This window comes from Annulohypoxylon maeteangense, assembly GCF_022496945.1.
Source record: "Annulohypoxylon maeteangense strain CBS 123835 unplaced genomic scaffold GGS22scaffold_3, whole genome shotgun sequence".
NCBI lineage: Eukaryota > Fungi > Ascomycota > Sordariomycetes > Xylariales > Hypoxylaceae > Annulohypoxylon > Annulohypoxylon maeteangense.
The window spans coordinates 358,057-380,418 of NW_025953250.1; the positions used below are offsets into that span (position 1 = coordinate 358,057).

Genomic DNA, 22,362 nt, shown 5'->3' on the forward strand with positions numbered 1-22,362 from the left:
TCGATATCCACAAATTCCGCAAATTCCTCAAAGGATCTGATCGTTAGTTCAGTTCAGCCTTATGGTAGGTATCTGTACATTCGAATTGCGGAGTGACTATCGTGTGTTAGTTCTCACCATTTTAGCTATCCCAGGTGATAGCATTAGGACTCATCTACCCATGTCTACCGTTTCATCGTTTGATTAAACATACCTTTCGCTATCACCTGGTCAGCAAAAGTGAGAAATACCCTCGGCATGCGTGAGAGAATGGACGATGCCAAGTCAGTATAATCCGCTAGACTTACCTCATCAATTTCATTAGGGCTAAATACGCCGCTCGTCTACTCTAGTACGCCGTATCACATTCAGCTCGTCCCTTGCGTAAAATCCTTTAGACGGCATTCGGTAGTATGCCTTACCCAACATCTCTTGGCGTACCTGTCAGATTTATCCAGCTGGTTAGGGGGTAGAAGAAGCTTTCGACAAGACCGCTGCTTACGCCGAGACATTAGACTCTATAGTCGCGCCTTAATCGGATTCTGATTGGATCCCGATTCGACGGGTGATTAAAAACTCATTCGATTAAGATTAGGATGTTGAATATATTACACACTTATAGCATGAGTAATATTTTTATTATCTAAGTCGACTAGCGCCAACGAGTTGGTTTCCTGGTGCCTGCAGTCACAATTCACTAGTTAGCCTTATAACACAGGCCTAAGGCCTGTCCATTATCAGTCTATCGTACTGACGACCAATAAGCTGCATTGAATCAGCATCCCGATGATCCTCTCGGGGGAGGAGATGTTTTTCTCTCAATGTATAGTGACTTCCATTCTTGGCAGAAATAGGACTTTCAAATGGGAATGATCGCGAACTCCCGAACCATTCGTAACCGAGTAACATAGCTGATGGTTAACGGATGGTTCATAGGTAAGGTCGAGTCTCGACATCCCGCTCCTCAGACCCGGGTCTGTCCCAACTCTTTGACTTGAATTTTCGAACTTCACTTCAACTGGGTGTCGAATTCCCCAGCGTTCTTTCACTATGTTCGGACTTGGGATTGACGTCCTGCTACTGGCTTCCGCCGCTGGCGTTCTCTTCTCGCCCGTCTCAGGCTCATTTGTCCCCATCCATGATGTTCATCTAAGACACATGCTGAGTTCGCGAGACGACAATGCGCAGACACAGCTCTTCAATTTCACAGGCGTGAATGGAATATCGGAAAAATGCATCGCTGCCATGCAAACGCCTGTGTCCTGCAACTCTGACGCCATAGAGCTGCTGCTGTCAAGTCAAGGACAAGCCAGTGGCAACGGCGCATCAGCAATAAAGCTAACGGCTGATGACCTGAATAACCTCTGCACCTCATCATGCGCGGATTCGCTTGCCTCAATGAACTCTGCTGTCAGTAAGGCGTGCAGCGATGATGTCCTTTCGCCCCCGCAGTCCAATGGCACCACCTACATACCAGGCACAGATGCGCAAGAGGGTTCCATGTTCGGCGGCAACAACGAGACCACTTTCGGTCCAGCCCTGGCTGTAGACCTGGTGCTCGCCAGCTACAAGATGGGCTGCTTGAAAGATAGCGCAGGAGGCAAAGACTCGACGGCGTGGTGCCAATTGCGCTTCGCCCAAAACCTCACGCAGCCATGCGACGACTGCGAATTGGGCGCGTATCGCGTCCAAATGGAGGATACGCCTGGTGGCTATGACTCCCAGCTGGCGGAGCAATACACATCCACCGTCTCCTCTTGTGGGAAGTCACTGACGCCCATTGTCACGCCCACTAAGACCGGCGGCGGCTATGCTAGCTCACCTACCGCCGAGCCAAACGGGACGCGCTCGTGTTCGGGCACTATGGTGCCTGTTACGAAAGACACCAAGTGTGACGACTTTGCGCGCGACAACGGCATTAGCACCGAGCAGTTGTTGTCGCTTAACGGGCTCACCTCCGGTTGCGTGGGATTTCCCGGCGACCGGAAGTCTCTCTGCGTAGAGGGCAAGTGCAAGACGTACACGGTCAAGGCCAATGATACATGCACAACCGTTATCAAGTCCGCCGGTATCTCAGCGATACAATTCCTGTCATGGAACCCGATGCTCGGCACGCGAGGTTGCAATGCCGATCTCAAGCGTCAGGTTGGTCACGTCGTGTGTGTCGGCAACCCGCTTGCATACGCCACGCCAACTGGAGGCGATGGCAGCGTGACTTCTACTAGCACCTCAACGAGAACTGCGTCAAGTTTCGATCAATACGAAGACGTATCAACCATCTGGACGCATGATCCGCTGCCGACGGACACGCCGACTAACACCTCAACCGGGGCCACGCCTTGGAAGACCCCGACGTATGACCTAGCAACAGGCTCGATTCCGGGATGCTACTACATGTACGACAACGCGATCCCCAACCTCAGTTGCTTGGCGATTGCGTCGCGGTACGGTGTAGAGGAGGATACATGGGTGAGCTGGAATCCGAGTGTGCAGAGGGACAACGGGACCGGAGATGGAAACCAGACCTCAAACGGAAATAACTGCTACCTAGACGTGAACAAGAGGTACTGCGGCCTATTCTGGAACCCGCTGCTAGCTACACCCACAAACAACACGGACTCTCCCTATGCGCCCAAGCCAAAAGACGCCACCGAGGGAGCGACGGACAAGTGCTACATGTGGGACCAGACGCCCGCAGAAACAACCGACAACCTCTGCGAGATCTGGACAAAGGCAGAAGGCATCACCGTCGCCCAGCTATACGCCTGGAACCCCGCCGTCGGTAAGTCTTGACATAGATATTTCACCTACCTACTTGGCAGCTTAGGGCTAACCTTCTAAACAGGCGACCAATGCCAAAACCTCTGGCTCAACACATCCTACTGCGTCTCAGCCGACGATCCCAAACCCACTACTACCACCACCAGCAGCGCGCCGCCACCAACCTCCACTGGCGTCACGCCGCCGGGGCCAACACAGTCCGGCATCCCGGACAACTGCAACAAGTACGCCCTCACGCAAGACGAGGACGGCTGCGAGGTCTTTGCGAAGAGGAATAATATTACGCTTGAGCAGTTATGTAAGTCAAGTTCCTACTAGGTACCCCCACAAGAAAATTAGGTGCTGCTAGAGGAGAGAGTTTGTGTGCTGACCGCCCTGTTCTGGACAGATAAGTGGAACCCGGTTCTGAATAACAACTGCGAACAGTAAGTTGATCCCCTAGACGTCGTTGAGTTCGCTGTGTTTATCGGGAACACTCGCTAATGCGCGCTGTAATCGTTTAGTTTCTGGGGCAAGGAGGCGTATTGTATTGGCGTGTCTGACTGAGGCGGGTGTACAGGCACAAGCCCCTACTAGGTAAGTGGTGGCGGCGGCGGAGTAGCACAAGAGTGCACCGTCAATCGGCGGCATGGGGCTCGTTTTCCTTCTCTAGTTCTCCCATCGTCGTGTGTACGTATTATCTAATACACGTATTTTTATATCTTGACTTTCGCATTGGAGGATTCAATTGCATATAGTGATAGAAAGGTTTGATATAGATCGCAGAGGTATTGATATTTGGGATCTTTGAAGCCTGTCGAGTATTTCCATGACTGAATCCAGAAGATAAAGTGAAAAGCAGATCTTCAAATTTGGCAAACGAGACCTGCAGGAAGCCGTCCCGTCTTAAGACATCTTTGTGTTACCGACGATCAATCGATCGAATAGTAATGGTGCATAAAAACGACTGATCGTACCTAGTATACATGCCCTTACACTCTATCATATTGAGATACTTTCTAGTAATACTTGATTAAATATAATCCCCTCAATACCTCCAACGATTAAGTCGATCTGAGCGCTGCGCATCAAATTTGCCTCTTCAATCGGACCAAAAGATGTTTTGCTCTCTCAAAGGGTCAGTGCATGATAGTAGAACTGCCTCGAGGGCGGATAACCGTGACACTTGCTTAGCGGCGAAGTCGCATGTTCTGTTCCAGGTGCCGTCAATAACAGCTCAGAAACAAAAGCAGATGTAAGATCCCCGATGAAAAAGCCGATTGTTGGTCAGCTATACCGTCGTTCGTTATGTCAGATCCAGATATCGCATCACCAACATGCAGAAGATAAGCCCAGAATAGATATTTCCAACGGCGCATCCTTGGAAATCATATATAAATAACCATTGTTATATGTACAAACTGTACACAGCTACCAACAGGCCTATTCCGGCACATATATAGCTCCGTACCTAGTATCCATCTGTCCGCCCTCATATATCCAAAGCGATCCAGACTCTTAGAAGTCTTTTACGACCTAACCTTTCCCAATCCATACCCAAACCAAATCGCAATCGCGAGAAGATCAAAAACCCAAACCCATAAACCCAAGCTCCTAAACACGATCCTTCGCCCACGGATGCTGGCGTTCATATCCATCCCCTATCGCAAGCCCGTGCTCATACCCGCCGTAATCCTCACGCGTCACGAACTGCGTCGTCCGTATTATCATACCGGCCTCCGGCTCCGCAGGCAGCACAGTCGTGTTATCCTTAAGACACTCGAGGGAATCGTTCGGCGGCATGCCGCGCGTGGAGTCCATCGTCGTGAGCAGCATGCCGCTGTGCGCGTTGTCGATCTTGCGGTAGTACGGCCGCGACGAGGCTTCCGTGTTCGAGTTGTTCATGATCATGCTTGAGCGCGGCCATGACGAGGCACCGGTGTTGCTGCCGCGCGATGAGGAGTTGCGCTGGAAACGACCGCCTAGCGAGCGCAGCGATGAGGCGAGTTTGCTGGGGATCCGCGTGTCCGACATTATCTTGGCGCCGCTGGGGACTCCGAAGACGAGGAACATGCAGGTCATTTCGCCGAGCGCCCATAGGAGTACCGGCGAGATGTTGTAGATGATGTCGTCGGATTTGGTGTAGTCGATTTCGGCGCCGAGGCGGAAGCCCGCTGCGATGATGCATCTGTGATGTTGTTAGATTTTATTCCTAATAGGAATGCCGTTATGACAAGCGGTACGTACATGATACCAAATGCGAAGATAATGGATACACCAGTCTTCGTCCTCGTCGACATCTTCAGCCCCCAGATAATGCGCTGTGGCAGGAGTAGGATAAATATATCGGAGCAGAGATTCAACACGGCCGATGCGATGTTAACGGCCTGTGTATTGATAGGGCAGGATCCACCGACAAATAACGGATCCCAATTCTTCTCAACCGGCGTACAGGCAAAGTTCATGAGAAAGAGGACGATGATGTAGAATATGGTGTTGGCGCTTAGAACACCGTATACACACCAGAAGAAACGGTTCCGTACCCCGTATGGGATGAAAATGCGGGCCCACTCGAGAAGAATCGCCGCCTTAATAGTCAACACGACGCCGATATAGAAACTGGCGCTGAGGAACAAGGGGTAGAGAACGCTTGACAGATCCTTCAAACGGATGTCCCATGTGTGGACGAACACGCCCGGGTTCTCTAGTAAGCGGTATCCAAAGTAGATATTTGTTACATAACAACCAAACGCAACTGTCATTAATACTGAAGGTAGGTTGTTAGAATACACAGGATGGTTCAATGTCAGGCATATGAGATGAATGGTAGGTACTCACCATCAGGAAATTCAACCTTCTTTATGCAGAATATCCTAGCCCAAACCCGAAGGAAGACCGCTATCGTCGTCAATGTTAGACATAATGGTACTACTGCTTGGGCGATATAATTCTTATTCTCCCTGTTGTCGAAGTTTGGTATGACACCATCCGGTGGTGCGAGGGCCGGCCCGTTGAGTAACGCTTGCAGTTGGGCCGGCGTTAGTGATGAGAGGTCCGGCATTACGTTATCTTGTTCCGGGTAGTGATCCCCTCCACCGTATCTTGAAGTGTCGAAAGCCGGGACGGAGTCGAAGATGACTGATTGGGAATCGGATCAAGGCAGCAAACAGTGATCGTAAAAGAAAGATCCATCCAGGTCAATACCTGGGCGCGAACGAGTGGATAAGAACTCTATCTATACCTTAGGCTCAGGCTTCGACGATCACACTTCGCTCTGAGTGGTGCTACCTCGGTGCAGGATGCGTGGCCACCCGGCTGACCTACATGGGTGAGAGCGTGGCAGCGTGGTAAGTGGATATGGAGCCTGGAAACGGAACTCGTGGAGTCAGCACTACGACGGAGCTGAGATGCAGTAAGGTGACATCACGCAGGAAATCGACAGGCTATGCTTTTTTATAAAACCTCATGGCGTTGCGGGATTACTGGGCAGCTAAGGACTTGGACTACTGGGCATATAAGATGGTAAGATGGGTGGAATGATTCAAATTGGCCAGACCCTCCGTCTCATCAGGCACGTTGCTGGATCTGGCGAGGAGGGGTTGCATTTGGGGGACATGATTAACGGTATGGTCGCAGCGACGAATAGATGAGCCACGAGCTATATTATGTTACAACGGCGAAGAAACGAAGCAAGTTAGAATGCATCGCGAAGGATTCAGTTGCAGGTTTCTGTGTACGATGAGGTGATGGCTAATGAGATAGAGGGTGGTATTCAATCAATTACCACGTTCCGTGTTACGATTGTCGCCTTAAAGAGAAACGGTCGGTCCAAGATAGATTACGCAAAGAGGTATCTATCTCTTCTACTACTCCTCCTTGATTGGGTTAGGAACTGTGAGAATATGCGTGGCCGGGGGTGGCGGGTGGTATTTCAGCCCCCAAGAACCAATCGTTAATTCACGATGCAGTGCTCCCAGAAGGATCGCCTACATACCATCCACAATACCTCCAGGGCTACAGCACGCACGCACGCACGGCCTATATAGGTGGCCATAGTTGCACGCGCTGAATTACTCAAGAAAATTCTGCCGGCTTTCGTCCTTTTAATCTCCTTTTCCCTGGAAAACAGCCTTCGAAGCAAAGGGGAAAACATCTCAAATACGATTTATCTCACGGCATTTCCTCCACACTACAAGAAGCATTAGCATTTTCAACATGATAGGGCGGGGTTATATGAACTAGTTCCTGACGTCAGCTTGATCAGCTCAAGCTATACCGCATTTTACCATCAGGTCCGATCTAGCAGGCTGTATTTACAGGGTCTGGTACAGGGCTTTGAATCCTCACGAGGCGCGCAGCGGTTAAAACTTGGAGCCCGTCCACGGCACGTCTACTCCATTATTAATTACTACAAGCTAAGTCTTGGAAGCATCGTTTGGCGATCCTTCTAAGGCTGGAGAATAGGTGCCTTATCTTTTCAAAACCGTGGTATCGGCACTGCTAGGACCTTGCTAGGTATGTTTTAGCTGACGGGATATTACTTCTTGTTAAGCTATGCGGCGCAGCATTTAGGTCTAGAACTGAAATCAAGTCTCTACCTACCCGGGTACTTCATTACAGGATAAGAATTTCAGCTTCAGAACCAGGTATTTTACAGTTACCTTGAGTCATAGCCCGCCTTTACATACGTAGGTATCTTAACGTAAAAACGTGCGACCTATCCCTTGTATGAAGCGGTTCTGAACCCGTCCACTAAAACCAGCGGCAATTCTAATAATAGCACAGCACTACAGCGTCTGAGCGCTCAAAATGACACACTAAAAAAATAACCTTAAAAATGCACAGTCCTCGGCGCTCTAGGGGACCTGGACTAGGTTCCGCATTCTCCAGGGCCATCGAACTACCGGACTAAGTTAGAATCCACTCGCTGTTTTGTATCGGACCGCGAGCTTCAAACAGGATAGCTAACGAACTAGACGCGAAGGAAGGCATTTGAACAGTTTCATGGAAAGACACGGATTGTTAGGATCGGGAAGGTATCATGGTATCAAGCAAGACTATCGATACTCCATCTTCGGTCAGGGAATCCCTTCGTCTAGTACCTATCGTGGCAGCCTGGTTATCTTGCATTCTGAATCGGAAGGCGGGAGGCGATAGGTAGACCAGAAATCCGGGTCCTATGGAGAAGATCTTCAATTGCCATTCTACATTTCGTTTGGCGTAGATTCAAGATCTTCTAGCCCTGGGGCGATTACGGCTATTCAAAAGAGCTGTGCATGTTATCAATGGCCTCTTACATGGCACACATTAATCATTTAGGACTATCAGGGTGTGGAATTGCCCAATGAATCTATCGTATCGTTCAATCGCGCCAGGTTAGGATTTCTACCTTAGTTTAAATCCTTCAGCAATATGTAAAGTGTTTCAATCTTGGGTATCCCTTAGATTAGTCTGAGCCATCACCTCGCACCACCTAGGGTAATAGTACGTGAAGCTTTACAGGAAAGGTGAAGGAGTTCTCGCGATACTTTGTTGATTTGGTCGATTAGTCACTACCTAAATTTTACATAGATCATGCAAAGTCTCAACATAGATCTTAGTAGTTTGACTACGCCGTCAACCCCATAAAATCCCCAAACTTGAAAATTCCGTGTCCCACCTAAGTATTTGGACGAGAACCATCTTCCCCATGAATAAAAAAGCAGCCGTCCAAGAAAGGTCGTCCTCACACCGCACCGTCCCAAGGCACTAAACCATCTCTTCAAAAAAACAGCCAGTATCTCTTCTTAGTAGCGAGCAGCTCCAAAGTGCACATTTCATTCTATGACACTCATGCTTACGCCCAGCTACCTAGTATAGTATTACGCGTATTATTCATCCAAGAGGAGCCACTCTCATCTCCACATCGGGTGCTAGGTCCCGCCGCAATGCGCCGCTTACGTGCAGGTAGACAACCGGAGCGGGACACTTAGCTCTTACAGAACCGGAAGCATCGGAAGATCAAAGAGTAATACCTATACCAAGGCTGATAAAGATTAAGAAACTTTCGTTGCTTCTCGTGATAGTATCAGCAGAATCATGTAATGGTGGAAAGGTTAAGTATTGTTATTACCCCCTTTTCTTATCGATAACTAATAGGGGGTCGTACAAAAATAAGGGGGAGGAGGTTGAGTTAAGGTTTCTTAGATGATATCAAGTCGAAACTAACGATTGGTCACACTGTTTATCTATTTAATAGGTACTAGATAGGTAGGTGTATGACCTTTATGTCGTTTGAATGGATGCTGGGTTTGCAAGTGCGTTTATGGTCAACCCAACCTACCTCTTCGAACTGACTACTTCATCGACTCCATAGGTACGAGAACATACCTACTAGGTAGGTACCTACCTAAATCATATGGAGTTTATGAGTCATAAATACTCGTGTAAAACAGTCGAATCAACATCCAGACACCGTTGGCTCCTTTTTACTGTTACAATTCATGAACCGATATCTGTTCGGCGATTCATACAAGTCCTTCGGACTTAGCAGGAAGAGAAGATTTCTTAAACCGATTACTCTTGCCTGAAATCGGAGGTGAAAGTATTATGATACTGATTACTGAACATATCCCTACGGCGCTCTGCAGAGGACATGTGATATCGCGTTGGAACCGTGTTTTGACCCCTTGACACTGACAGTTCGGTTATGATCTGCGGTTAGAATTTCCTCATAGAGCAATAATAATTCCATCATGAAGTTTATTCGAACCAACAACTTCTGCACAACATGGGTAAGTTAATGGAAAAAATCGTCAACGCGACCCAAGCGCGTTCAATCGTATCGGATTTTGGCGGGGTTATGATTTTGGCAAGTCAAGGGCAGTATCATATTGTATCGCATCAGAATTTCTTATAAATGTCATGTTCATATCTCACTGTCGAGATATTAAGATTCATCCATTTACTCGCGTTTTAACCATAGTTCTTTAAACCCGAATTTTACCTTACTACCTACCTAGGTAGCCTTCTACCGTGGTCATGCCACCGATCAAACCTTTTTACTTATTTTCCACCATAGCCGGTCTTGGCTTCGTTGCGCAATGGATCCTAATGATGCTGAATGGCTCGCTTTTTGCTATGATCTTGGCCTCTTGGAAGAGCACATTCCCAGACGGCGCGCCGCTCAAGTCATGGACGGGGCTCTGGCCGATTGACCTACCTCTCGGCATACTTGTTGTATTCTTTGGCGGCCTTCTTGATTCGACTGACCTGCTTAACCACGAGCCATTTCTTCTCCTCGCTGATCTCATCTTTTCCCTTGCTGTCTGCGGTACGATGACCTTGGTTGAGGACCGACGGAATAGGAAGACAGGTCCTTTGAGATAGTAAGGTTCCTCCATAACTTCTGATTTATCGTGTCTAGTAATAGGAAAGTTAACCAAATGCGCTCTACCCTTATAGCCCGGCATTTTGGCAGATCATGTGGAACTTCTTTGGTGCGGCTTCTATCATGCCTACATTCTCTCGCCATTACGTCACGAACAGATCTACCAACAGCCCGAGTCTACCTCGCGACCAGGCCCAGGCCTTACCCTTCACGGCGCTTTGGACTTTGGTTCTGTCTGTCACCCTCTTCGCCCCGGCATTGCTTGGTGCCGAGCCCTTCCGCATCCAAGATAGCGTGATAGCCTGGTTCCTTGCGCCTTTAGCGGTTGGACCCTTCCAAGATCTCGTTGGCACTCTCATATCGCGCAGCGGCTCTTTATATAAAGGGTTTGCGAGCCCAGTTTCTGTTGCCTATTCTATCGTCGGCGCAGTCAGCGCGATCATTCATATCAGCGTTCTTACGCGGGTATTCCAGAACGCGGACCTCAGCTGGAGCAGGGTCTATTGGCCAAGCCCTAGCGCTGTCCAGCCTGGACCGACTCTTATTCACGAATCTGCTTTACTGTTTATTCAATTCGGTCACTTGTCCGTCTCGCTGTCTATATTAGCTATCGGTTTCTACACGATCGTCTTAAAAAATTCTGCAGTCTCTCGACCATCTACGGAGAGATCATCGACCAGTATCACTGCATTGAAACTTTTGGCTGTGGAAGGGCTTCTTGGCCCTGGTGCCGCTTTGGCTTGGATAATGTCTACGAGAGAACAACACAGTGATGACACTTTGACTAAGAAAAAATGATACGAAGAAAATTACGTTTGAAATTGGACGAGCGTGGTGGTCTGCGGAGCTCTCACCCTTGAGGTTTCGCGTTAGGTAGTAGGTAATAGGCACCCAAGACCTAGATTCTACAGCGATTAACGCGCTAAGAGTGGGTGGATAACAGCTGTACGTTCAGGCTACACGCCCTAAAAAACAGCGCCTTTCAATACAAATTCAATGATTACTTAAATCTATCGCATGGATACTTACCTACCTAGTACCTAATTAAATGATTTTTGCCCTTAAAAATTTCCTCACAACAATATTCTTAGGTACCAACGAAAAATCGCAATGCGAATATTTTCTTAAGGTCCTAATATGTAGGTATCAAATGGTGGACGACTTACGAGAAATCCTAGAAATGCCAACGGGCTTAGTAATCGCTTTACTTGATCTCGATTACATAATTCTTATTATGTAATAATCTAAAATGTTTACGTAACCGATTATATAATCTTGCCCCTCGTTGCCCCTCATTGACGGCGAGAATGTTTAGGATACGAGACACAGTACCACTGAATAATGCTGTAGCGATTGACAAAAATAGGTAAGTATTTAAAACCTATGATAATATTTATTGGACTGAATCCAAATCGCTCATGATCTATATAGATGTATATCGTAGGAACATGAACTCATGACAAATCTAGATCGCTCATAGCAAAACAAACAAATCCATCTAGTAAACCTCAAGTACGTATCGTCCATCTTCCTTAAGTCGGTCAATTTCCTTAGTGGCATCCAACTTCTTTCCAGTTGCCTTCGCTTCAGCGGCAATGGCTTCCTTGAGCACATCCGTAACGTCGGGCACAGGCCAAGTAGGACCGCAGAGGTAGAACGAACCCTCCTCTTCGATGTATGCCTTGACGATATCACCGAGAGTCTGGCGCATGCGGTCTTGGATGTAAATCTTCTGGGGCTGGTCTCGAGAGAAGGCGGCGCCGAGCAGGGTGATGACGCCGGCGTCTAGATAAGCTTCCCATTCCTCGCCGTATAGATACTCTTCACGCTGATGACGAGAGCCGAGGTATAGGAGAATAGCACCAATATCCTTACCCTGCGCCTTCTGCATCGCTCGGTACTGAACAAAAGCCCTGAACGGAGCCAAACCAGTTCCAAGACCGGCCATAATGAGGGGCGCATCATCACGCGTTGGTAGCTTCATCACTGAAGGTTTAACGGATGCGGTGACGGCAGCTCCAACGGGAAGGCGGCTGAGGTAGCGGGTTGCTTGGCCGTAGCGTGTTCGTCCCTTAGAATCAACCCAATCCACAACTACAATCATCAAAGCTACGGCGTTCGGTGTTACCGCTTGGGCAGAGGCAATCGAGTACTCGCGACGCTTTAGGGGTCCGACCAGACGGACAAGCTCCGGGAAGCTGGGGCGAGCAGATTTGAATTCCTCAATCACATCGGCGAAAGTGTTTGTGTCGATCTCTGAGCGGCGCTTGAACTCCTCGGCGCCTTCTGGAGTACCAAGGGAAAGGAGCTTCTTCTTTTCAAGCTCATCGGTAGCAAATTCAGCTAATGACTCGTAGAAGCGCTTGGGGGGCTTTCCGAATATGTCGATGTTCTGGACCAGTGACTGATAGACAGTCCTTGTCTCTAAAACGTTAGTATCTTCCCTAGATGGGACCTGTGCGAGATCGCCCGCGTTCAAGCCATATGATTCGATAAATTCGCAGACCATATCGGCATCGTTATCCGCGTGTATTCCGAGCGCCTCTCCTATCTTGTAAGTCAGACCAGAATCGCCAAGGTCAAACTCGATGTGGAAGATGTTTCGATCGTAAGTCATAGGTGTTAGTCTACGGTTCTCCTTGACATGGATAGTGTGGGTCTTGACGGTCAAGTCAGGGCGCAGAGTAATGTCAGTGGCGTACGCCTCTTTGAAGACTAGGCCCTTGGCAGCAGACTCCCAAGTGGTTAGTTTTAGTTCCTGTTCTGCTTCTTGTTTCTCGAATGGCGCGAAGCTGTTTGTCTTGAGCACTTGAGGGAGGTTGCGAGAAGCTTCCTCGGTAATCTCCGCCCAGGACTCCGGAATCTCGAGTTGCTTGAGACATTTGTCTAGAGCATCAACGCACTCTTCCAACACGGAAGGATTGGCCTCTAAAACAGCTAGCTTCTCCAAAAACTCTTGTTTGAGCTCAGACTGTGCAACCTTAAGGAAAGCAAGTTCGACGAGCAATCTAGCGACACCGAGGTCGCTCTCGAAAGCCGGAGATAAAGATGAATCGAGAATGTAAAGCGAAATGTGTCTAGCTTGCACATCACTGCGAATCGTGGCAGGTACTCGTTTTTCAACATCCTCATCCTTGAAGTTCGGCAATCTCAAGATGAGTTTACCATTGTCCTTGACGCTATTAGACACAGCTACCTCCTTCAACAATGTCTCTTCACCAACCAAGACAACGTCGGCATCTTCAACTGCGTAAGGCGCATCGATCGTCTTCTTGGATGATCTTAAATCGGAACGGATGACACCACCTTGCACCAAGTTATCATGAGATTCGTTTAGATATATATTGTTGGTAGAGTCGCGAGACAAAAGCAAACCGACAACAGTTGGGGCAGATATGGCAACAGAATTGTCAGTATCCCAAAATATGTATTGCTGTACAGAGTCGAGCTGGGGCAACCGGATTTGAGAAATGGGTATCTTGCTTGTCGCCTGGGTGATTGCAGCGGCAAAGCTTGATGGAGTAAAAGTGTGCGAGGCCGGATATTTGATATCTGTGACTTCGGGGACCGAGGTCCATTTGTTGGAAAATGACACAGCAGTTAGGGCATCCGAGTACAAGACAGACTGAACCGAAGAGTCCAATGCATCGGCTTCGTTCGCAACTTGTCCTAGGACAGCAATACGTTGAACGGAGGCTGGTAAAGCTTTGATAAAGGCTTCCTCAATGAAAGGCCTGTAAATCCTGACAGCGACAGCACCAACCTTTGCTCCGTCAGCAGCAAGCTTGGGCAAGACTTGCTTAGCTAGCTGGGCTTCGACACTACCAAAAACCACGAATACGGTCTCGGCAGCACTGTGACCAACATACTCAAAGGGTTCGTAGTCGGTACCAAGCTCGTCATTGAAAGAACGCAGAAGTTCAAGGACTTTGCCGGCACTATCGAGGCGCTTGTTCAATGTCTCTGCCGTCTTTGAGACCTTATTGAAGATATCGGCGACGCCAACCTGGCTCAAGACGTCGATAACTCTTAAGGTCTCTCTCGATGTACGAACACCATCATATAAGTGGATGGTAGGCAAGACCTTAGCCATCAACGTAGAGAACAGAGAGATGTGCTGGGCCTCGTAGGCAGAACCACTCGAGACAAGTCCTAATCCAAGCTCTTCGGATAACTGCAGAGCAGTTCCATATTCTGCAACAAGACCGGCATCGGCAGTATAATCGGTAGCGGCGACGTGGGCGACGAAAGGGCTAGCAACCCCGTATAGCAAAGCGAGTTGGTCCAAAGCAGAGCGAAGGTGGCGCAAGCTAAGCGAAGGCGCAAGTAGAGTCTGAGGGATGTTTCTCTTGCTCAAATCGAAGTCCTTGGAGAATATATAGCCGAGGGCAAATGTGCCAGCGCCCGAACGAGTCTGGAGGGGTACGACAGCAGTGGGATACCCGTGGATGTTCTTATCACCATCCTTAGTCCAAGCCTTCACGGCAACATCGAGGTCAAAGGTCTCAGGTGAGTAGGAGAAAATCTTATCGGACAAGGCATAGGCGATCTGCTGGACGAGCAATTGACCGGTGACATAAGTAGGACCGGATATCGAGGATAATGACACGGGTTGGCCAAAAGGCAGAGTCGAGGACTCCTTGGTGAACTCGGCGCGAGTAGTCTTCGTTTCCGGCATGGTTACCTGGTCGGCGAGAGCACCACCACTACTTTCAGGTTGTTTGAAATGCATCTTAACTGATTGGGTCGGACTTCTCTGAAGCCAATACTTATAGGAGTAGGAACTTGGGAATTCTTCCTGGAAACACAAAATACAGTGGATTAGATCGTGGTGATTTAATGGAGATGAGGAACCTTCCAAACAAATGGAAGTTTTATGTGTTTATGTTTCGAAACAGGCGATCAGACAATGCCAGATATCACTGATCAACCCCAGAAACACCTACTTCTCTCGATGAAGAGTAGGGAGATGGAGATACCAGGGCAGGTATCAAATTGACTTTACAACCAGCACCAAAAAGACTGTACCTTTGGAAAAGGAGACGATATGGTTTTATTAAGCACTCTCCGCCCCGGATTAAAGAGAAAAAAAGCGAAAATCAACCTACATCCACGCCAAAGACGGTCCATACTTTTCCTGAACCCATTTTGCCTTTTTCGCCAACCAGCGGTTCTCGGTGGTGAACCGGCGGCGAAGAGGCGGGTGTCGAGGAAGATGGTTGGCGCGAAGAATTGTTAAATCGCGTTGAGAATGAGAAATTAAGAATTCGTCTTCGTAGTAAGTGATCACGCAATAGCACGCTAGTCTATATCGGGTTTAGCGCTGCTATAAGTACTAAATTGCACCACTGGAATGCCACAATTGATCCCAGGATATCCAAAAGGGGTTAGGTAAATCTTATCGATTAAGATGCCGAACCGTGGCGTTGGGCGGGCAGCGCGGGATCGGGGATCGCGGTAATTCTAGAATATCTTTCGAATTTCTCAATTTTTATTATAATCCAGTCAAAATGTGAGGATTAGTCCATCACGCAATTTCACCTCAAGTGAGCGTGTCAGGTACCGATGGCCATCCTGTACCCACGTATTCTTCAGGATATGAGAGTTGGCCTCATGAAGACTTCAATGCCAACCATTGATAGTAGACCAGTTATACTTTTTAAACTTTTCATGATTCCCTATCTGAAAGTCAATTATGTGAATTGCCGCAATCAACGCTTACTTACAATTTGCTTCCGTCTCTGATTTGAGTATAAGCGTAATGCCAGCCTTCTTTCTTCATGTCTTCCCTGACTTTATAATTATTCTCCGCTATCTTTAGCACATCCATATCCAAATCCACAATCGAAACGCCCTCGGCGCGCCCCAGCTTCCCAAGTGAACCGATATGGGGTACGCTGACTTGACTTAAGCCCGCGAAACTAGTGTTCTCCCCTTTATCTGGTGGACCTCCTGCATTGACAAACACAACCGCGCATGTGTTTTCGAACGCTCGACTGACCACCGTACTCTGCAAAAATAGAGCTTCGCCGTCCGGATTAAGGGAATACCCCTCATCGGTGACGTCTTTCATGCTCCAGAACGTAGGGACGCAGATAATTTGTGCGCCGTCGGAGATAAGTTCTCGGAATGCCTCCGGGAAAGCTAGATCCCAGCAAATCAGTAGCCCCACGCGCCCCAGTGGCGTGTCAAAAGCCACGTGCGGTTCGTGGGCTGATGAGACTAGGTGCCGTCGCTCGGGGTGCCAAAGATTCTTCTTCTGGTACCGCCCTAGCACCTCGCCGTTCGAACCTATGAAATAGGCGATGTTGTGAAGGGAATCGCCTTCTACTTCGATGATTGTGCCGGGCACAATACAAATATTTAGCTCCTTAGCTAATTGCTGGTATTTCTTCAAGTAATTTGCCGACTCTGCACAACTTTCCTTGAAATTCGGTTCGTCCGGGACCCACGAAGTGAGGTGGTACTCGGGTAAGGCAGCGAGATGACATCCTTTATGAGCGGCATCTCGTATGAAAGCTTCGGCCTTGGCGAAATTGTTGACCGGCGAAAGAGGCTATATGGAAATAAGTACGTAATTCTGAACTATGGTAGCCATAACCCGTATTCGTTCCAGGTGAGATGAGGGGTTGGAATGTATACAACAGGTAATATTGACTGACCTTGGGATGAAGCTGGATAAGAGCTATTTTATGAACAGGTGACATTTTAAGATGGCAACTTATGATTATTACCTAACTGATATTTCATTAGGTATTATGTTTTAACATTCAAGATTCTAACTTTTAGTCACATTTTGGATGGTTTAAGTTTCGGGGTGAATCGGGGAAATGTGAATCGTTCAACAATGCCCCACTAACTGCGTTATCTTAGATAAGCAAAATAGCATCAAGAGAAATTGACCATGTATTAATTCTACTGTATCGCACTGTACGTCAAGATGTCCCCTATTCCGTCCGTACAAGCAACTTACACTTATTATGATATGTAGGTAGTTCATGCTGGTTAGGTATATAACACAGGGGATACTTGTATCCCAGTGCAATAGGGTAGAATTCAACCAGATTTTACTTGACCTCCTGGAAAAGGATGGGTAATACGTTCACAGTAAACAGAGACAGATTGGATGAACTTCAACGGCAATCCAGGGAATTTCAAGTTCTTCCAGGGGGTTATCATCAATAACCAAAAAAAAGGGAAAGATCGTAGGTACCGTAGTAATAAAAAGACATTTGTTGACAACTTTGAGAAGGAACAATGGTAACTATCTGTACCAGTGGGAGTTCCTCTTGCCCAAAAGAGAATCAAGTCTTCGTACATCCTTCCTCTTCCTCCTTTCCACATGTCATGTCTCTCGCCTCTTTAATAACTCTTTCAGACATGGCAGTACAATTTCCCCTTTTAGACTCTCACAATCGTTACTTCAGAGAAGACGGTTGGATAATTGCGCTGTAACAGAAACACAAGTCAACCTAGGACAATGTTTCTATCCGCGAGGACACCCCATCGATCTGTTCATCTGAGTTATGAACCACCGAATCCTCGAGCAATTCCTTCGAATCTCTTCATCCTAACACCCTTTTCCTAAGACCAGCAAATCGTTGAGACTACTGCATAATGCAAGCGCTCACTACCGTATTCACGGCATCATCGTGGTGCGCGAATAGATATGAAGTCTATATCGACAATAATCCATATCATTCGAGCACCCTATCGCCGTCGAGCGGATGGGTCGACCCGTCGTTTTCGAAATGTGTACCGAGTCAATATACTGCGAGATTCCAAATGATTAGCCCTGGTGTATGCCCCGGTTACATGACCATGGCGAGGACCACCTCAAATGTAGACGGCAGCAAGACCCTTTGGACCGGAGGATGTTGTCAAAGGTCGAGACTCCCTTCGTCCATTCTAGCGAATAGGTAGCTAATTCATTATAGCGGATTCACTGGCATGCCCGAATACTTCTGCAACTCTATGGTCTCGACCCCGATGGCTTTCCTTCTCCAGCCCAATATTAGCACCGCCGATATCTACACCACGCTATCCAATATGTGGATAGGGCACGATCAGATAACTATCGCATGGCAGGAGACCGACTTAGAACTTCTTCCTAAGGAGGTTGCCACGAAGTACGCGTCGATTATGGGGATCGCACTAACTACTACCACACGTGAGAGTGATAGTGGGAGTTTTGTGTTAACTCATACCACTTATTCCGCAAGTGAGAAAACTTCGAGCACCATCGTGACCACAACAACTAGCACAACGCCAACCACCACCATCAGTGTCACTCCTATCACCGACACTACCTCAGGATCAATTACAGGAACAGCGGTAACATCCGCTTCAACATCCAGACATGCATCGTCAACCACATCCGATGCCGGGTCTGCGCATCCGCGGTGGATCGTTCTCCCATTAATTACAGGTCTGGCCTTGCTGTGGATAGTCCGCTAGTAGAGGTGCGATGATGAATAAGATTGTAGTCAGGAGATGAGCATGCAATTTCGAACTTGTTGTGGAGACATGGAAGATTAGTTATATCGGCGAAAGCCAGAGACCGTCAATTAAAATCTGGGGATGATTGGTGGAAGAGGCGAACGAAGTCGGACCTCGGTTTATTTACTACCAACTCTAGCAGTCCAAATACCGAATGGTGACGAATCAAGCATCTCTTGGGTATGGCCCCGGAGACTAGTCTATTACCCCAACTCTTGGCAACCCAGATGTCCGTCCCTTGTTACTTTATGGGAACTGGGGTAGGACGTCCGGTGCGGGGTGCAGCTAGATATCGTGAACATCACCGCTTCTTCACCGTGGTGTAGAAAAATAGCGAATGCTTATACGTACTAACTCCTCACCTACCGAGTAAATAGGGATTAGCTCATTGAGGCTCACTGGAACTATACTCGTTATCTCCAATATCTTAGATGTACCCCAATTCGTTGCGATCGATTCAGCTTTCGTAGTTACGGACTTTGTTTACTCCAGGTAGTTTTCCTTTGTCATTTAAGACATTCTCCGCATTCCCCAAGCCCTGCCGTCATCGAAGCCGCCCATCCCTGCCTGTCTCCTCCCGAATCTGTGGGCTTCCAACCGGGTTCGTTAGCTCTTGCACCAATACCGGCTGAGGCCATTCAGGAGAAGGGCCGACTGCAATTTAGATCTTCCCGACCCCTCACGGAGGCAATAGAGTTGATTTACATACGATGAATGTTTCGTATTTATGGCATGCCTTTCCTTGGGATGTAGATCATATCTCAACAACTGATACAGCGTCAATCCTACACACAATGTTGTCAACATTGGTATATGTCTTAGCCGGTCTGGCTAGCGGCACTGCTGCTCAGTCTATCATCACAGATGACACCTTCTTCTATGGCCAATCACCACCGGTATACCCTTCGCGTAAGTGAATTGCTTCGTCAGTTATAATTCATGGAAATACTAACGACAGCATAGCCAATGGCACGGGTTCCGGAGACTGGGCCAACTCCTATACCAAGGCTCGAGCTCTCGTAGCTAAGTTGACCTTGGAGGAGAAGGTCAACCTTACGGGAGGTATTGTTGCAGACAGCTCTTGCTCTGGCATCATTCCCCCTATCGAGAGAGTCGGTTTCGGTGGTCTCTGTGTTAGCGATGCTGGTAATGGAGTACGTACTACCGACTTTGCATCGAGTTGGGCTGCGGGTATCTCTGTTGGTGCCAGGTAATTTTATCTATCTTTATTCAGACATGTCTTTGGCTTACCTATTATTCAGTTGGAACCGAGACTTGGCCAGCAAGAGAGCTGTTGGAATGGCTAAGGAATTCCGTGCTAAAGGAGTTCACATGGCCCTTGGACCCGTGGTGGGACCTTTGGGTCGCATTACTAACAGCGGAAGAAACTGGGAAGGTAAGATGCTGATTGCCCCTATTTTGACTGTTGATGTGTGCTAATATTCGGCTAGGCTTCTCAAATGACCCTTACCTATGTGGAGTCTTGGCAGCAGACACCATCAAAGGTGTTCAATCCATGGGTGTCTCAACAAGCACTAAGGTAAAGAGCATGAGCAACCTCTATAACGAAAAATGTCTAACATCTTTCCATAGCACTTCATCGGCAATGAGCAAGAGACGAACCGAAACCCCGAAGGCAATGTCTCGTCAGTGTCTGCTAACATTGACGACAAGACCATGCACGAGTTGTACCTCTGGTAAGTGCAAAGGTGTAATCATAAAAACCACTCTTGACTAATCCGAATACAGGCCCTTCCAAGATGCTGTCAAGGCCGGCACCGTGAATATTATGTGCTCCTACAACCGAGTCAACAACAGTTACGGCTGCGCCAACAGCAAGAACCTGAACGGACTCTTGAAGACCGAGCTAGGTTTCCAGGTATTTGAACCCCAATGGATTCACAAAGCGCGTTGCTAACCAAGTCAATAGGGATTCGTCGTATCTGATTGGTATGCTCAGCATGCCGGCGTTGCCACAGCTTTGGCTGGATTAGATATGGTGATGCCTTACGGCTCTGACTTCTGGGGTGCCAACCTGACCCAGGCCGTCACGAACGGAAGTCTTGCAGAGACTAGACTGGATGATATGGCCACAAGGTAAGGATTCAGCAGTTCAATTCGGGCGAATCGAACATCTGCTAACAAAGCGCAGAATTATCGCAACTTGGTACAAGATGGGCCAAGACAAGGATTTCCCGACTATCGGCGTAGGAATGCCATACGACCTCTCGGAATCTCACCAACGAATCATCGCCAAGTCGCCTGATGCCAAGCAAATTCTCCTGCAGGGAGCAGTCGAAAGCCACGTCCTAGTAAAGAACGTCAACAACGCGCTTCCCCTAAAATCGCCTAAGCTCATCTCCCTATTCGGATACTCTGCGAAATCCTTCGATCAGTACACACCTGGATCCGGCGGTTGGAACCTTGGAATGCAGCCCCTGGCGCCTCAGGATGTGCTCACTGACGGTGACGACAACGTTATACACACCCAAATTGCCCTGAACGGTACCTTGATCACCGGCGGTGGATCAGGAGCCAACATGCCCGCATACGTTAGCTCTCCCTACGAAGCTTTGAGCCAGCGCGCCTACGACGACGGCACTAGTCTATGGTGGGACTTCCATGACAGCAACCCCGCAGTCGACCAGGCCACCGACGCCTGCATCGTTATTGGTAACGCTTATGCTTCCGAAAGCTGGGACAGACCCGGTCTACACGACGATTACACCGATGCTCTTATCCAGAACGTCGCCGCGAACTGCAGCAACACGATTGTAGTGTTCCACAACGCCGGTGTCAGACTTGTCGACCAGTTTATCGACCACCCTAACGTAACGGCGCTCATCTTCGCGCATCTCCCCGGACAAGACTCTGGTCGTGCCCTGACCTCGATCCTATACGGCGATGTCAACCCCTCGGGCAAGTTGCCGTATTCCGTTCCTCGCAACGAGTCCGACTTCGGCATCCTGAAGAACCAGACCTACCCTGACGGCATTTACTCCCTTTTCCCTCAATCCGACTTCTCCGAGGGCGTCTACATCGACTACCGCGCTTTCGACGCCAAGAACATCTCGCCTCGCTACGAGTTCGGTTTCGGTCTCAGCTACACCACCTTCGGCTACTCCGGCCTCAAGGTATCCAAGACCAAGGGTGTCGACACCTCTTCCTACCCTTCCAAGACCATCCTCGAGGGCGGCCAGCAAGATCTCTGGGACATCGTCGCCACGGTTTCCGCGACCGTCACGAATACTGGCAAGATCGCCGGTGCCGAAGTCGCGCAGCTGTACGTCGGAATCCCCAACGGCCCCGTCAAGCAACTCCGTGGTTTCGAGAAGCCCGTTCTCAAGCCTGGCCAGTCGGCTACCGTCAACTTCAGCCTGACCCGACGAGATCTAAGCACCTGGGACGTCACAGCCCAGAAGTGGCTTCTCCAGAAGGGCGGCTACAAGATCTCGGTCGGAGCAAGCAGCCGAAATCTGCCTCTGACGGGCACTTTGACGATTTAAAGTCGTTCGAGTTATTTCTCCCCTCTAATGTTTTTATGCTCGCAGTCTATTGCCTGTTGGTAATGTTTAAAAAAGGGGGAATTGATATACTATACGTGGGAGGCAGTCAGCTAGATTCGCATATGGTCTAGTCTGGCTTTTAATTCCTCGACGCGGGACCTTCTTGGTAAACGCGATATTACTATTATTATGATAGAATAATACCATAATGTTAACCAAATAATCAGATGTTAGTGGCCTTGACATAAT

The 22,362-nt window shown here is 48.5% G+C and overlaps 7 protein-coding genes across 7 annotated transcripts; 4 read left to right on the forward strand and 3 right to left on the reverse strand.

Annotated features, from left to right (window-relative positions):
* Positions 1-558: 558 nt before the first annotated feature.
* On the forward strand, positions 559-3,583 carry GGS22DRAFT_154292 (uncharacterized protein). The gene is made up of 4 exons (XM_047960012.1): positions 559-2,761; positions 2,825-3,058; positions 3,149-3,185; positions 3,264-3,583. The coding sequence occupies exons 1-4, from the start codon at positions 1,030-1,032 to the stop codon at positions 3,304-3,306; spliced, it is 2,046 nt and encodes a 681-aa protein (XP_047821623.1). The 5' UTR covers positions 559-1,029; the 3' UTR covers positions 3,307-3,583.
* Positions 3,584-4,091: 508 nt separating this feature from the next.
* GGS22DRAFT_154293 (uncharacterized protein) lies at positions 4,092-6,449 on the reverse strand. Its single transcript, XM_047960013.1, has 3 exons — positions 5,578-6,449; positions 4,987-5,506; positions 4,092-4,927 (listed from the first exon to the last, which is right to left on the reverse strand). The coding sequence occupies exons 1-3, from the start codon at positions 5,798-5,800 to the stop codon at positions 4,354-4,356; spliced, it is 1,317 nt and encodes a 438-aa protein (XP_047821624.1). The 5' UTR covers positions 5,801-6,449; the 3' UTR covers positions 4,092-4,353.
* A 3,310-nt stretch (positions 6,450-9,759) lies between these two features.
* GGS22DRAFT_185170 (uncharacterized protein) lies at positions 9,760-10,906 on the forward strand (the record flags this gene model as incomplete). Its single annotated transcript, XM_047964281.1, has 2 exons — positions 9,760-10,106; positions 10,183-10,906. 2 exons carry the CDS (start codon positions 9,760-9,762, stop codon positions 10,904-10,906), a joined length of 1,071 nt encoding a protein of 356 aa, XP_047821625.1.
* Positions 10,907-11,456: 550 nt separating this feature from the next.
* GGS22DRAFT_89176 (uncharacterized protein) lies at positions 11,457-15,308 on the reverse strand. Its single transcript, XM_047968349.1, has one exon. The coding sequence runs from the start codon at positions 14,838-14,840 to the stop codon at positions 11,607-11,609; it is 3,234 nt and encodes a 1,077-aa protein (XP_047821626.1). The 5' UTR covers positions 14,841-15,308; the 3' UTR covers positions 11,457-11,606.
* A 455-nt stretch (positions 15,309-15,763) lies between these two features.
* On the reverse strand, positions 15,764-17,024 carry GGS22DRAFT_154300 (putative hydrolase, carbon-nitrogen family). The gene is made up of 2 exons (XM_047960014.1): positions 16,771-17,024; positions 15,764-16,664 (listed from the first exon to the last, which is right to left on the reverse strand). Exons 1-2 carry the CDS (start codon positions 16,813-16,815, stop codon positions 15,831-15,833), a joined length of 879 nt encoding a protein of 292 aa, XP_047821627.1. The 5' UTR covers positions 16,816-17,024; the 3' UTR covers positions 15,764-15,830.
* A 205-nt stretch (positions 17,025-17,229) lies between these two features.
* Positions 17,230-18,646, forward strand: GGS22DRAFT_89202 (uncharacterized protein). Its single transcript, XM_047968350.1, has 2 exons — positions 17,230-17,994; positions 18,046-18,646. Exons 1-2 carry the CDS (start codon positions 17,726-17,728, stop codon positions 18,563-18,565), a joined length of 789 nt encoding a protein of 262 aa, XP_047821628.1. The 5' UTR covers positions 17,230-17,725; the 3' UTR covers positions 18,566-18,646.
* Positions 18,647-19,366: 720 nt separating this feature from the next.
* On the forward strand, positions 19,367-22,319 carry GGS22DRAFT_154304 (glycoside hydrolase family 3 protein). The gene is made up of 8 exons (XM_047960015.1): positions 19,367-19,516; positions 19,571-19,817; positions 19,870-20,003; positions 20,059-20,147; positions 20,201-20,304; positions 20,357-20,486; positions 20,538-20,704; positions 20,760-22,319. The coding sequence occupies exons 1-8, from the start codon at positions 19,402-19,404 to the stop codon at positions 22,111-22,113; spliced, it is 2,340 nt and encodes a 779-aa protein (XP_047821629.1). The 5' UTR covers positions 19,367-19,401; the 3' UTR covers positions 22,114-22,319.
* Positions 22,320-22,362: the final 43 nt, after the last annotated feature.